Source organism: Acomys russatus, chromosome 16 (genome assembly GCF_903995435.1).
Source record: "Acomys russatus chromosome 16, mAcoRus1.1, whole genome shotgun sequence".
In the NCBI taxonomy this organism is placed as follows: domain Eukaryota; kingdom Metazoa; phylum Chordata; class Mammalia; order Rodentia; family Muridae; genus Acomys; species Acomys russatus.
This window is the reverse complement of record NC_067152.1, coordinates 6,742,008-6,754,957: the sequence shown is the minus strand read 5'-3', so window position 1 is coordinate 6,754,957 and position 12,950 is coordinate 6,742,008. Positions and strand designations below refer to the sequence as shown.

General features: G+C 53.5%; 1 protein-coding gene across 5 annotated transcripts in view; it reads right to left on the bottom strand.

The window, feature by feature from the left end:
• Window positions 1-1,842: 1,842 nt before the first annotated feature.
• Window positions 1,843-12,950, bottom strand: part of Rab11fip4 (RAB11 family interacting protein 4) — a 108,070-nt gene continuing 96,962 nt past the window's right edge. For 4 of the 5 annotated variants that reach the window (XM_051158075.1, XM_051158078.1, XM_051158076.1 and 1 more), the window contains 11 exons: window positions 11,051-11,245; window positions 10,357-10,491; window positions 10,085-10,120; window positions 9,530-9,629; window positions 9,188-9,291; window positions 7,972-8,112; window positions 4,984-5,065; window positions 4,091-4,228; window positions 3,844-3,999; window positions 3,271-3,414; window positions 1,843-2,071 (listed from right to left, as the gene is read on the bottom strand). In XM_051158075.1, the coding sequence (XP_051014032.1) occupies window positions 1,955-2,071; window positions 3,271-3,414; window positions 3,844-3,999; window positions 4,091-4,228; window positions 4,984-5,065; window positions 7,972-8,112; window positions 9,188-9,291; window positions 9,530-9,629; window positions 10,085-10,120; window positions 10,357-10,491; window positions 11,051-11,245 (1,348 nt within the window). In that variant the 3' untranslated portion in view covers window positions 1,843-1,954. The remainder of the gene's footprint in view (window positions 2,072-3,270; window positions 3,415-3,843; window positions 4,000-4,090; window positions 4,229-4,983; window positions 5,066-7,971; window positions 8,113-9,187; window positions 9,292-9,529; window positions 9,630-10,084; window positions 10,121-10,356; window positions 10,492-11,050; window positions 11,246-12,950) is intronic. The other variant, XM_051158077.1, reaches the window with a different exon arrangement.

Genomic DNA, 12,950 nt, shown 5'->3' with positions numbered 1-12,950 from the left:
AACCCACAAAGCAGCAAAGTCAAACTACAGCCTATAGGAAGGTTCCAGGTTCACAGGGGTCTCCAAACTTGGCGTCTCCTTGGGGAGTCCATTCTTCCAGCCCAGTGACGTAGGCTAAAAGCCTTCCTCCCCGTCTGTTGCCCTGACAGAAATTCCTTCCTCTTTTGTGACACTGTGACTCTGGCCTCTGCAACCTTCTCTGGGAACCTGCACACAAGTGGAGCCGATGGCCCATATAATTACAATTACAAAACAGCCCTAGAAGCAGACTCCACAGCCCAGGACCTACACCGGCCTCTGCTGAGCTCCCACCAGCTCATCACCTGGACCAACCTCAATCCGTGGTTTATTTTTCCTTCCTAAGGGCATATCCTCAAGAGAGTCCTTACCCAGTGTCCTTTATCCACATCTTCCCAGACCTCGGGATGCCCACAGACACCTGTATCCCGAGACCAAACCTTCTTGTCCTCCTGGTGTGCCTCACCCCAGCAGACCAGGCCAAGGCAACCCAACATCTATGTGGCATGAGATGAACCCAGGGCACAGGATTAAAAAGGATCTCAAAAGCCAAGGAAAGCAGACGTGACTGGACTGAAACTGGCCACAGCCCTGTCTCTGCAAAGCAGGGCACATACACCAAGCCCCCTTCCCCTTTACCCTCAACTGTGCCCCCTTCTGTTCACTAGCCTCCCCAACATACCCAAACCTTCCTTTTTACACAATAGCTGCTCAAGAAAACAAACCGAAGGGGAAGACTTAAGACCATACATGTTTACAGGAGCTGGGGTAAGGAAGCCAACCACAAGCTTATCACACTGAGATAAACCAGACACTCCCAGTACAGTCTCTATTCTCAGGTGCCTAAAACAAAAGATCACATTTTTAACCCCTTCCCCCCTTGCCCAGGGTGGGGTGGTGAATTCCCACCATGTATTCACAGAACGGAAGACTAAGTTTCCCCCATACAATGCTCTCCACTGGACCTCCCACCAGCACAGTATCTGCTCTCTAAGGGGGTGCTGTGGGGGGGGGGGCGAGGGGGTGGACAGGACCGGAACACCCGGATTCAGGTGCATTTGAAAGCTATAGGAAAGGGTGTGGGTCTTGGAAATAAATACTTCCCTAAGCCTGCCCTCGCCTAGGCACATGGAGCGCGGCAGGCCACAGGACACACCTCTCCTAGGCAATCACTCCTCCTTTTGGCTCCCCAGTGCCTCGGGCACTCCACCCCCAACTGAACGCCGCTTGTATTTCCCATCTGTATATAACAAAATGAAGGCAAACCAGGAAGGGGAGGTAGGAGAGCAAGACAAGGAAGGGCACGGAAAACTACGAAGGACTCGGCCCGAAGGCATGGACCGTGCACACTGGCTGCTCTGTAAGCCCAAGTCCACTGGACCCATTTACCTGCACCCCAGAGGCCTAACCCACAGGGGTCTCTGTTCTCCTCCAACACCCCCTTCCCTCCTTTTTGAGCTTAAAAATCCTGGGCTTGAAAGGTGGCCAGAAAGGCTGGCAAGGACACCAAATTCTGGAGAATGTAATAGTTTTGTCCCCTCTCCAGCGGGGGAGGGGAGAGAACCCATCCCCTGAGAGCATCTTCTCACCCTTATCCAGAGAGGTAGCATCATTTCATCAGTATCCTAAATGCAAGCTTCCAGTCCTCGCCGTTAGCTCCTGAGAGTGTCCCTCCTTCATCCAGCGCCCTTCGCCCGTCACAAAGGGGCTGCAAAGTGCACACACAGCTCACCATGGGGTGTCACCCACAGCTGTGGCCCCAAGCGCACTCCTTGCCTGTGTGCACACAGCCTCCCGCACATACACCAGTACACACAAACAGGGTGGTCGGAGGTACATTTACAGAGCAAGTGTGGGGTCCGGCCTGCATCTTCATCCTCAGGCAGGCCTGCCCCTAGGCCCCAGGTCCAACGGCCGCTCTGTAGCCAGCTGTGGCTCAGTGTTTGATCTCCAGGATGGAGGGGTTGTGGTCCAGGATAGCCAGGATAATCTTGTCCATGTATTGCCGCAGTCGGAAGTTGATCTCCTCCTGCTCCTTCAGGGCTTCCATGAGCTGAAGGGGATGAGAAAGGTGGGTCAGACGCTGGGCCCAGGATGGGCTTACAGTGGCCAGTGGCCAGAGACAGAGGGGCCCCACATCAGCCTGAGCACTGTAAGCTGGGACCAGAGAACTTCATTGACCTGTGGGAAAATTTTGACAAAGACTAGAAACACTGGCCAGATACACTTATCATCAGGGCTGGTGTGTACAGTCCCTGGGCCCAGCCTTTTCTCTCTGCCCAGAACAGTGCCCTCCTCACTCCAACCCTGCCCTGTTGCGTGGCTCTCACTGACATTTAGGTGCAGCTAAACTGCTGCCCCAAGCCTGTGATTGGAGAGCAAACATGCTCTCCTTGAGGCCAGGGAACTCAGAAACTGCATTAAAAATGCAGCTGAGCGTTTTGGTATCTGAGGTAGAAAAGATGGGCTGCAGCACCAGGTGCTGGGCTCCGTTCCCATCGCCACTGGCATGGCCTGCTATTTCCACAGGGAAGCTTTTACGAAGCTGTGAGCTAAGAGACCGAGAAAACATGTGTGCAAAAGTAGACACGTAAAAACTCTGGTCCCCATCCCATCTGGGTTAAGTCCCAGGAAGATCTGATTTGAGCTCCTCTCTGACCTGAGTTAGCCCAGAGCTCCCAAGTTAGGAGAGCTGAGCTTGGCCATGTGTGGTGGCCCACTCCTGTAATCCCAGCACTTGGGGAGGCAGAGGCAGGCAGATCTCTATGAGTTCGAGGCCAGCTGGTCTATAAAGCAAGTCTAAGGACAGACAGAGAAACCCTGTCTCAAAACAAAACAAAACAAAAAAAAGAGGGGGGCTGGAGAGATGACTCAGAAGTTAAGAACACCGACTGCTCTTCCAAAGGTCATGAGTTCAATTCCCAGCAACCACATGGTGGTTCACAACCATCTATAATGAGATCTGGTGTCCTCTTCTGGCCTGCAGGCAGGGTGTTGTATACATAATAAATAAAGAAATCTTAATAAAATGAAATACTGTAAATGAGGGCTGAGCTCCTCCTTCCACAGTGCCTCCTGCTCAGCTGACGTTACTATGACAGTGGAGGACTATTAGGGCCAGGGCTTAGCCTGCCTTTTGGGTCCCATGTAGTGTGGGGTTCATGGTCCCTGCCAGGGCAGAACCCACAGAATGGGACCAGTCACCAGTGAGAAAGAGAGAGAGAGTGTCAGGGAGTAAGGGGACAATGCTACCTCATCGCGAGATGCTGTGTCGATTTCTGCAGCCAGGGACTGGGCTTTGGTCTGGGTGGCAAAGAGGTTCTTCGCCTCGTAGAGGCTGAGGCTCAGGATCTGCCCGTTCAAGTCGTCGTTCTGATCTCGCAGCTTGTGGTTCTCCTGTGGCGACACAACAAAGCAACCTGAGCTCAGGGGAGCAGCCGCAGCCACCTGCTGGCACCCACTTCTCCCGTTTGTGTCCTGGGAGCCCCTCCTGGCTGGGTGAGGGGCTAGCTTAACTGCAGGAGTTGGCCGCTAGGGGGACTTAGGCCCCGTTTGCCAGAGGTCCCAACCCAGTCAAGCACACACCTACAGCTTGGGGATAGTCTCTTCACCCCAACACCCAGGACTGAACAGGGGCCTCAGAGCACAAGAGCCATTGGCTGTAACCAGAGGTACTCTGCTTGTCCGAGCGTGGGATGGGAGGACGGGCCCTGACAGTCAGGAGAGGTGGCGGGAGGCGGGCTACTGCTCCGTCCCTCTGAGAAGCCCGTAGGGCTGGGTCCAGCTGCCTCTTCAAAGCCACTGAACAGCGGCCCTAAGACCGACCTGCTTCAGGCGCTTGACCTCATGCTCAAGCTCCACCTCTCGGGCTCTGGCACTGAACTCGCCAAGGCCGGACGCGCTGCGGCCCCTCCCCGGCCGCTCACAGTCCAGCTTGTACATCTGCAGGTGTTCCAGCTCCCGCCGCAGATCCTCGATGAGCTGTGGGGGGAGAAAACTCTGTTGGTGGCTGTGGTGGCAGCGGCACCACTGAGGAAAGCCAAGCCCTAGGGAGCCCCGGCCTGTGGCGCACCTCCTGCGTCGCCTCCCGCTCCTTCTGGAACTCCAGGCGGTTCTGGCGCAGCTTGTCCATCATGCGCTTGTAAAGGTCCATCTCATCCTTGAGTCTCAAGCTCGTGTCCTCAAGCCGGTCAGACATGCGCTGCCGCTCCTAGAGCCAGGCAGACCCACCCGGTCAGGGCAAGCATCCTGAGAGGACCCTCACACTCTGGAGGACCTTAGTGTGGCCAATGGACAGGCAGAGCAGCCACCTTGGAGAATGCCCTCCCTGAACATTCTAGAAACACACTGAGAAATGTCCCAAGCCCCTGATGTTCTTCAGTGGTGCAAGGCAGAGAAGAAGCTGTTTGTCCAACCAGGAGTTAGGCCCACTCTCCTCAAGAGGAGAATTATAAGGCATTTACAATATATAATACAGATTACATTTCCATTGTAGAAAACTTGAAGTTTTGTAAATTCAGATTTTTTTTTTTTTTTGGTTTTCAAGACAGGGTTTCTCTGTGTAGCCTTGGCTGTCCTGGACTCGCTTTGTAGACCAGGCTGGCCTCCAACTCACAGCAATCTGCCTGCCTCTGCCTCCCAAGTGCTGGGATTAAAGGCGTGCGCCACCACACCCAGGCCTTTCCTCCCTTTTAAATAATAAAAAACTTGCTTTTGTTTATCTTTAAGACAAAACCCCCATGCATCCTAGATCGGTCTCAATGTGATGTAGCAGAGGATGTCCCGAACTCTTGACACTCCTGCCTCTACCACCCAAATGCTGGGATTACAGGGGCGTGCCACCATGCCCTGGCACTTCTTCTCTGTAGGGAAACACCTCAGTATTCCACAGACTACCATCCAAAGGCCCTCAGACCGCCCCCACCTCTCTCGGAGCCCAACATCTTGTGGGGACCTGCTGCTTACCTCATCCAGTTTCTCTGTCTGTGACTTGAGTCGGGTCACTGTCGTTCTCAGGTCAGTATTTTCTTCTTCTAACTGCTGCACCCTGGGAAAGGCAGATGACACAGGTCAGAGAATCCGCAGTTGAGACGACCTTACCGAGAAGGCACCTGGCCCCTAGGCTCTGCTCTCTGGAGGAAGGAACTGCCAACTTGGAGAAAGCTTCTGGACATGATGCCACAAGCCAAAGCCCATGTTATCATGAAACACTTTCAAGTGCAAAATTACTAGCTAGGATTGATGGTGCTCGGCTTTAATCCCAGCACTCAGATGCAGACCAGCCTGGTCTACAGAGCGAGTCACAGGGCAGCCAGGGCCACGTGGTAAACAGCCTCAAACAAAACAGCCACATTATATATATATATAAAATTACATTCAGGCTGTAAGCTACTTTTAAATTTTGTGCAAGTGTATACCGTGTGTGTGTGTGTGTGAGAGAGAGAGAGACAGAGAGACAGATAAACAGACAGACAGACATGTGCCACAAGGCTAATGAAGTCACCTTCACCTTGTTTGAGACAGGATCTTTCATTGGTTTGTCAGGCCAGCTGACCCTCCAACATCTGGGGGTTCTCCTATCTCTGCTGCAGAACACCAGGATTAAGGAAACAAGCCACCTCCTCGGCTCTATAAGCTATTTTACTCTGTTTTTGTTTTGTTTTTGTTTTTTGAGACAGGGTTTCTCTGTGTAGCCTTGGTCATCCTGGACTCACTTTGTAGACCAGGCTGGCCTCGAACTCACAGGGATTCGCCTGCCTCTGCCTCCCGAGTGCTGGGATTAAAGGCATGCGCCACCACGCCCGGCTATAAACTATTTTAGAAACAAGCCAGGCGCTGGGCAGTGGTGGCACACATCTTTACTCCCAGCACTTGGGAGGCAGAGGCAAGGGGATCGCTGTGAGTTCAAGACCAGTCGGGTCACTGTCGTTCTTAGGTCAGTATTTTCTACAATGTGAGTCTAGGATAGCCAAGGCTACACAGAGAAACCCTGTCTTGAAAAACAAAAACAAAAAAGAAACAAGCCAGCACATGAAGGCAGAGGCTGGCACATCTATGTTTGAGGTCGGCTTGGGCTACAGATATAATTCTAAGGCAGCCAGGACTACACAGAGACACCCTCTCTTGGGGAAGAACAGAGAAGAATTTCAATGTTTAGATAAGGTCCTATCTCTAAGACGTGTATACATAAGTACATATTTCAAAATCTGAAAATTTCTGAAAGCTGGCCTACACACACACACACACACACACACACACACACACACACACACACACACACAGAATCCTTCATGAAACAATGAGAAAGGGGGTTTCTTCCAGGAGGACAGCCCTGTTTGCTGTGCCCAGGGCTTTCCTGTTAGTGTCTGTAGTCTGAAGGCTGTGCCTGTTGGCTTTCTATCCTCCATCCTCAGCCCTCCTTGGTGATCCTGAGTGTTCACTGCAGCCATCTCTGCTTCTGAGGCGATAGCCCTCTAATGGAGTGCTTGCAGACAGCTGCCCTGCAGCGACCCCGAGGGGGACAGCACTACGGTTTTACAGGCAGGTGAGATGTGCAGAACAGCGTGCAGGTCTTCCAACACCCTCACTGCAGCTACTGGCCCATTCTGGAGAGGCGTTTCTTGACCTTCATGAGGCCCTGTGGGGTACCCTAGGGAAGCCTTGAGACAGGGCTGGAGAGGATGCTGGACCTCCACAGTAAGTGGTGTGGAGCTGCCTGAGGAAGTGAGGAGGGGAGCGTAAGTACCATCTGTGCCTCTACATAAACAGCACCCCATGGAGTTGAGGGAACAACGGTGGCAGTTAGATTACTCTCAGAACTCTGTGTTCCTGCTCCAAGCCCTGCTCCCATGGTCTTATCCACTTTGCTTCTCTGGTCCCAGCCACCTCTCTTGAGCCCATAGTCATTAAAGCAGGAGTCAATTAAAGTGAACAGTCCCTTAGGACACCAGCCCCAGAGCCAAACGCAAATAGCATCGTCTGGAGCATCATCTCAACCTGTGGGTCACGACCCCTTTGGGAGTCGTTTACCAGAGATCCTGCATATCAGACAGTTACATTACGATTCATAATAGTAGCTATGAAGTAGAAAATGAAATAGTTTTATAGTCGAGGGTCACTATGACATGAGGAACTGTACTAACGGGTCACAGTGTTAGGAAGGTTGAGAATCACTGCTCTAGAGCAGCAGTCTAAATGCAACGTGGCAGCCTCCCAGGAAAGGTGTCTGGGAAGGACAGGGTGGGGAATCTCATGCACAGGACAGTTGGGAGGGCTCCTCACCAGACTGTACTCCGTTAGGAACCCCCCAATCCCTGGGGCCTGCCTGGCCAGTCCTTGTCCAGCATGCCCCTCCGCAGCCCAGGCCAGGCTTAGTTAGCACCCTCTGCGTAAACACCTAGAGCCAAACGAGAACCAGGACGATGCTGCTCTGTCCGGGGCCCCAGCGGCCCCAGCCAGGGCCAGGATCACAGCCCCATCCCATGGACACTGTGCATGGCTATGGGGCAGGCAGAGGCAGGGCGGGAGAGAGGGTGACACGGTAGGTAAAGCCAAAGTGACCAGGGTCAGTGGTGCTCCTCCTGGCCCCTGGTTTGGGTTCCAACAAGGAAGATTCTGGTACAGCTGGCCACTGAACCTAGGGACCTGGTTTTCTACTTCCTTAAAGCCCAGGGTCCCAGGCTCAGCTTACACACGGTCAAATTCAGGAAAGGATCTGACAGCAGGGGGCGCTCCAAGCCTGGATAGCTGCTTCCCTCTCAAGCTGCTCCCTCTGCCCAACCACCAGGGCTACAGTGAACTCCCATTCCACCTGCTCCTTTAAAATATCTCAAGTAGAAAAGCTAAAAAACATAGGCTCAGCTTTACTGGAAGCACTTGGGGCCAGCACTACCCCAACTCCGCCAGGACACAGAGGTGCAGGGGGGGCACTGCAGACAGAGGCCTGGTGCCCACCTGGTGTTCAGCAGCTCCAGCTCAATGCTCTTCTCTCTCTCCAGCTTACAGTAGACCTCCCGGTGTCGCCGGGCCTCTTCCTCCAGGGCCTGCTCGGCTGTGGTCTCCTGATCCTTGACCATCTCCTCGAGCTCATGCACCCTGAGGTGGGGGCAGGGACAGCTTCCGTCAGCAGGCCCTCTCATCCCATTCAAGAAAGCCCGGACCCCACCAAAGCCACTAACACGTTCACTGCTATAGCGGAGGGTTTGCTTTGCTTAGGAGTCGTGAGCTTGGCTGACAAGTAAATCAGAGACACTGTGACATCTCACAGGAAGCGGGTTAATCACTCTCAAGGGAGCAGATCTAGTGAAGAAAATCTGGACAGAGTGAAGCCACACAGGACACAGTGAAGGCAACGGGCCTCCAAGTCTTAGCCTCTCTCTTCGGCTGACTTCCTACCCACCACCCCTCCAATTACTTAGGCACATGCTGGCAAAATGGCTATAAGAAATCCAGAGGCAGGAAAAGGTCAGGCTCCTCTGGAGTCCTAACCCAGCTTCCACTACTGGAAGCCTATAGTTGCCCAACAGCTCATAGTCCCTCCACCAGGCTGAGCTGGGCCACACAAAAAGGCTTTTGGGTGTGTGGGGTGGGCGGGAGGGGGAAGGACCAGACCCAGGCACAAAGCAGGCTACCAAGCTTCTTGCATCTGGAGAGGCCAGCCGACATGGGGAGCACCCTTCCCAGTGTCGCTGCTGACCCTGCACCATCACCACCTGGGCCCTCCAGCACTCTACGCCCCGTCACTGGGTCATGTTCTCGGGAAGGGAGGTCAGTCAGGTTCTAGTCGCTCCAGGCTAGTGGTTCTCAACCGTCCTAATGCTGTGACCCTTGAATACAGTTCCTCATGTTGAGGTGGCCCCCCAACTACAGGAGCATTGCGTGACTCCTTCACCTCTGTGATTCTGCCGCTGTTATGAATTGTAACATAAATATCTGCTACGCAGGAGATCTGACGCGCAGTCCCTGGAGGGCTGGTGACCCAGAGGGTGAGAACCACTGTTCTTGAGCAGTGGGGGCCACGCCCTGGGACTCCACACTCAGAGCAGTAGCTGTCAGGTCTCAAGTAAACGGCCAAGTACCTCAGAGTGGGAAAGGCTGGCCATGGGGACGAGCCCCACCCCGCCCCCAGGCCCTGCCCCTGCCTCCATCTCACCCCCACCCCGCACCTGACCTGTGCACCAGCTGTGTATTCTCCTGCTTCAGCTTGCTCTTCAGGTCCCCGCTGCTCAGGCTGTCGTTCTCCAGCTCCGTCACCTTTTTTTCCAGAAAACTCACCTGCAGTACAGGGTCAGGTGGGGGAAAAAAAAAGGCTTTCGAAGCCACAGAACCAAGAATCTAGAACAGCTCAGGACAGGGATCTCCAAAAGACTACTACAGAGGAAGGGGCACGTGACCAGGGCCCCTCCCTGCCCCCAACTCCTAGGTGGGTGTAGTAGGGTCCAAGTCTCTAGAGAGCATCCTGGAGCACTTCTCCCACACATCCCAGGAACGTGCACAGAGTCCCGGGGCCCACCTTCTCTGTGATGTCATTGTCACAGGAGTCGATGCTGTCTCGGAACAGGTCCTCAGTGCTGCCGTTACTGCTGCTGAGGTTACTGCTATGCATGAGCTGCCTGTGGAGGTGGAGGGCACCTGCCTGCAACGTCTGCCACAGCCTGGGGCCCCAACTCAGCGCGGGGGGCTGCCAGGGAAGAGGTCACGGGAGGTGTGCTCCATCTGACCTCTTCCCACCCAAAGGACTGCCTGTGCTAAGGAGGGTGGACAGGGCACTCCCCAACGGCCATGGGCTGGACTCTGGTTCTCAGAACACCCTAGAAGGCCCACGGAGGCTGAAAGAGTAGGGATCTGAACATGCTCACCCTACTAAGTGGGGACAGGGTGGTAAGGGCAGGAAGCGGGCTACTCTGCCCTTGCTGCTGTCCCTTCCACTCGGCTGGGGATGTGGTCACTTGGCTACATGCAAGGCACTGACTGAATCAGGGCAGCTGCGCTGTGAGCCCTGGCCCCAGGAAAGCAGAAGCAAGCAAAGGTGGAAAGCACTCAGCTTTGTCTCCCAAGGGGGTCTTACCGTCCGAAAGCTGTGCTTGAGATTTTCCGGTTAGGACTGGGGGGGGTAGGGGGAAAGAGAGAGAGAGAGAGAGGGGGGACACATACAGTCACTGAACAGGGGGGCACTGGTCCACTTCCATACTCTGCCCACCGCAAGACACTAAGGTATGACAGGCTGACCTCAGCTTGGTGCTGAGGTGCTGCAGGAAACACCCCAGGATGAGCCATGCTCAGTTCCTGCCGGCCTTGCCCTCCTCCTACGTGGCCCTGGCCCTGGGGCTGCGGGCTCACCTGTTGGCCTTCAGGGTTTTCAGCCGGGCCTCCAGGTCATTCAGTAGGTTGATCTTCTTGCAGCACTGGGAGCAGTACACATCCAGCAGCTCGCTGTTGTAGGCGTGCCGCATCTTCCTTGGGGTCTGCCCCGCACTGGATCACAGGAAGTGGGGGGGGGGGTCATGCTCTATGCTGGCAGCAGGCTGTGTCCTGCCCACCCACCCCGCTGAGCTTGCTCAATCTAGTTCCTGCTCTGGGGTAGAAGAATGGAAAAAAGCCAGAGCGTCACCACCCGCCCCCCTTCTCCACGCTTGTCAGAGAAGGCAGAGGGCATATGAACCAAATTAGCAGATTATGAGCTACTGTCACAGGAGGAGATGACTCAGGCAGGTGAGAAGGGGACCACAGGTCACTTGGACCCTTTAACACTGAGGTTCTAGAAAGCAAGATGATACAGACATACCCTACAGGGGTCTGCAAATCCCCAGACCAGTTAATTGTTTCTTCTCCAAGATGAAAGGGGAAAGGCGAGACCTGGCACCCACCTCCCCGCCATGAGGCTATGAGAAGGCAGCACCCCACATGCCACTAGAGCCATATAGCCATGGACAGAGGAAGGGATGCTCTTGCCCTGTCTGAGCCACTGGGATGAGGCTAGGCTGGTTCTGGCATTTTCCATGGACTCCGAATGCCACCCAGAGCAAGAGACCACCTGGACGACACTGAAGATCCCAGGTCGGAGTAGACATTGGTTCTGGCCTCGTCGTCAGGGCAGGGGCTGCTGGGGGCACAGTCCACGTCAACCCCCTCTCCGTAGTCTTCAAATTGTTCCTCGTTGCTGATGAGAGAGGCGGTGGAGTGAGTGGAAAGGTCTGATGTGGTCACGGATGGAGTGAGGACGGGGGACCTGAGGGCCGTAAGCACCCCGTTAGTCAGGGCTGAGGGGGTGATGACCTGTGGCTTCTGGGCGGAGCCAGCCTGGCCCTACAGACAGCAGGAGCCTGGCTAAGTCTACACCTTTTGGCCCTGGGGACCGCCATCCTAAGAACATCCCACATAGAATTTTTCTCTGTAAGAGACATGCAAACTGTGCCATTCCAAAACAGCAAAGCACTGGTTACTACCTCATGGTTTAGAGACAGACAGACTGAAATTACACTCTAAGTATAGTCACTGCATTAGAATATGTATCAGTAATGCAAATTATTAAATCATAGTGTCAAATGATTGTTGAAAGGCTTATACAAGCATTGGCAACAAGGCGGAGAAGTATCAATGGTAAGACAGATTTAAACTTTCAGACTTAGTAATTAACAAACTTATTTTGAGACAGGGCCTTACTGTATGTTGGCAGTGATGGTGCACACCTTTACTCCTGGCACTCGGGAGGCAGAGGCAGTTAGAGCTTTAAAAATTCAAGACCAGTCCGGGCATGGTGGCACATGCCTTTAATCCCAGCATTCGGGAGGCAGAGGCAGGGGGATCACTGTGAGTTCAAGGCCAGCCTGGTCTACAAAGTGAGTCCAGGACAGCCACGGCTACGCAGAGAAATCCAGTCTCAAAACTAAAACAAAACAAAAAACCAAAACCAAAACAAAACAAAAAAGAAATTCAAGACCAGCCTGGTCTACATAGATCATTCCAGGCCAGCCAGGGCTACAAGACTCTGTATTTAGAAAAGAAAAGAAAAGTAGAAAATACAAATAGTAACATGGTAACAGGACTTGGGGCTAAGGGTATGGGTTATTTCCTCCCATTCTCACTTTCCCCATCTTTCCCAATTTTTAATTATCTCTTATTTTTTTAATCATTGTTATCACTGTTATTGTCTGGGTCTGTGTGTGTGTAGACATACCATTGGCACAGCCCGCATGTGGGGGTCAGAGGATAGCACCAGAGTCTCGTCTCTGTGTCTGCCGCACCCTCCAGGCCAGTTCATCTGCTAGATGCTCCTGTCTCTGCAGGAATGCTGGGACTACAGAGGCTCAGCCACCGCATCAAGCCTTGTGTGTGAGTTCTGGAGCTCAGGCTTGGGTCATCAGGCAAGCACCTTTGTCCACTGAGGCAGCTCCCTCCAGCCCTCATTGTCTTTATCATGGCAAGTAACAGTGAGATACCAGATCAGAATCAGGCCCCAATTTATAAGAGGGCATATCTAGTCCAAAGATGCCTGTTTTTGTTTTTTGAGACAGGGTTTCACTGTGTAGCCTTGGCTGTCCTTGGACCAGGCTGGCCTCAAACTCATAGCAATCCACCTGCCTCTGCCTCCCGAGTGCTGGGATTAAAGGTGTGCACCACCATGCCCAGCCAAAGATGCCTAATTCTAAAGACCACATAAGACACAGATACACAAGACGGGCACCCAGGTTAGTTCTCAAACATGGCCCCAGGGGAACCCCAGCTTCTGCTTAAGGATAACAGCACTAATGACAGGGTGCTAAGGATTAAGTCCTCTGGAATTCACACTTTGTCTCCCCTGGGGGTCCTTTGTACTTCAGGCTGAATAGCTTACACTACTCCCTTTCCCCTCATAAATGTTAATAAAACTTCACCAGGGCTGGGGAGATGGCTCAGCAGCTAAGAGGACTTGAGTTCAGGCCCCAGCACCAGCA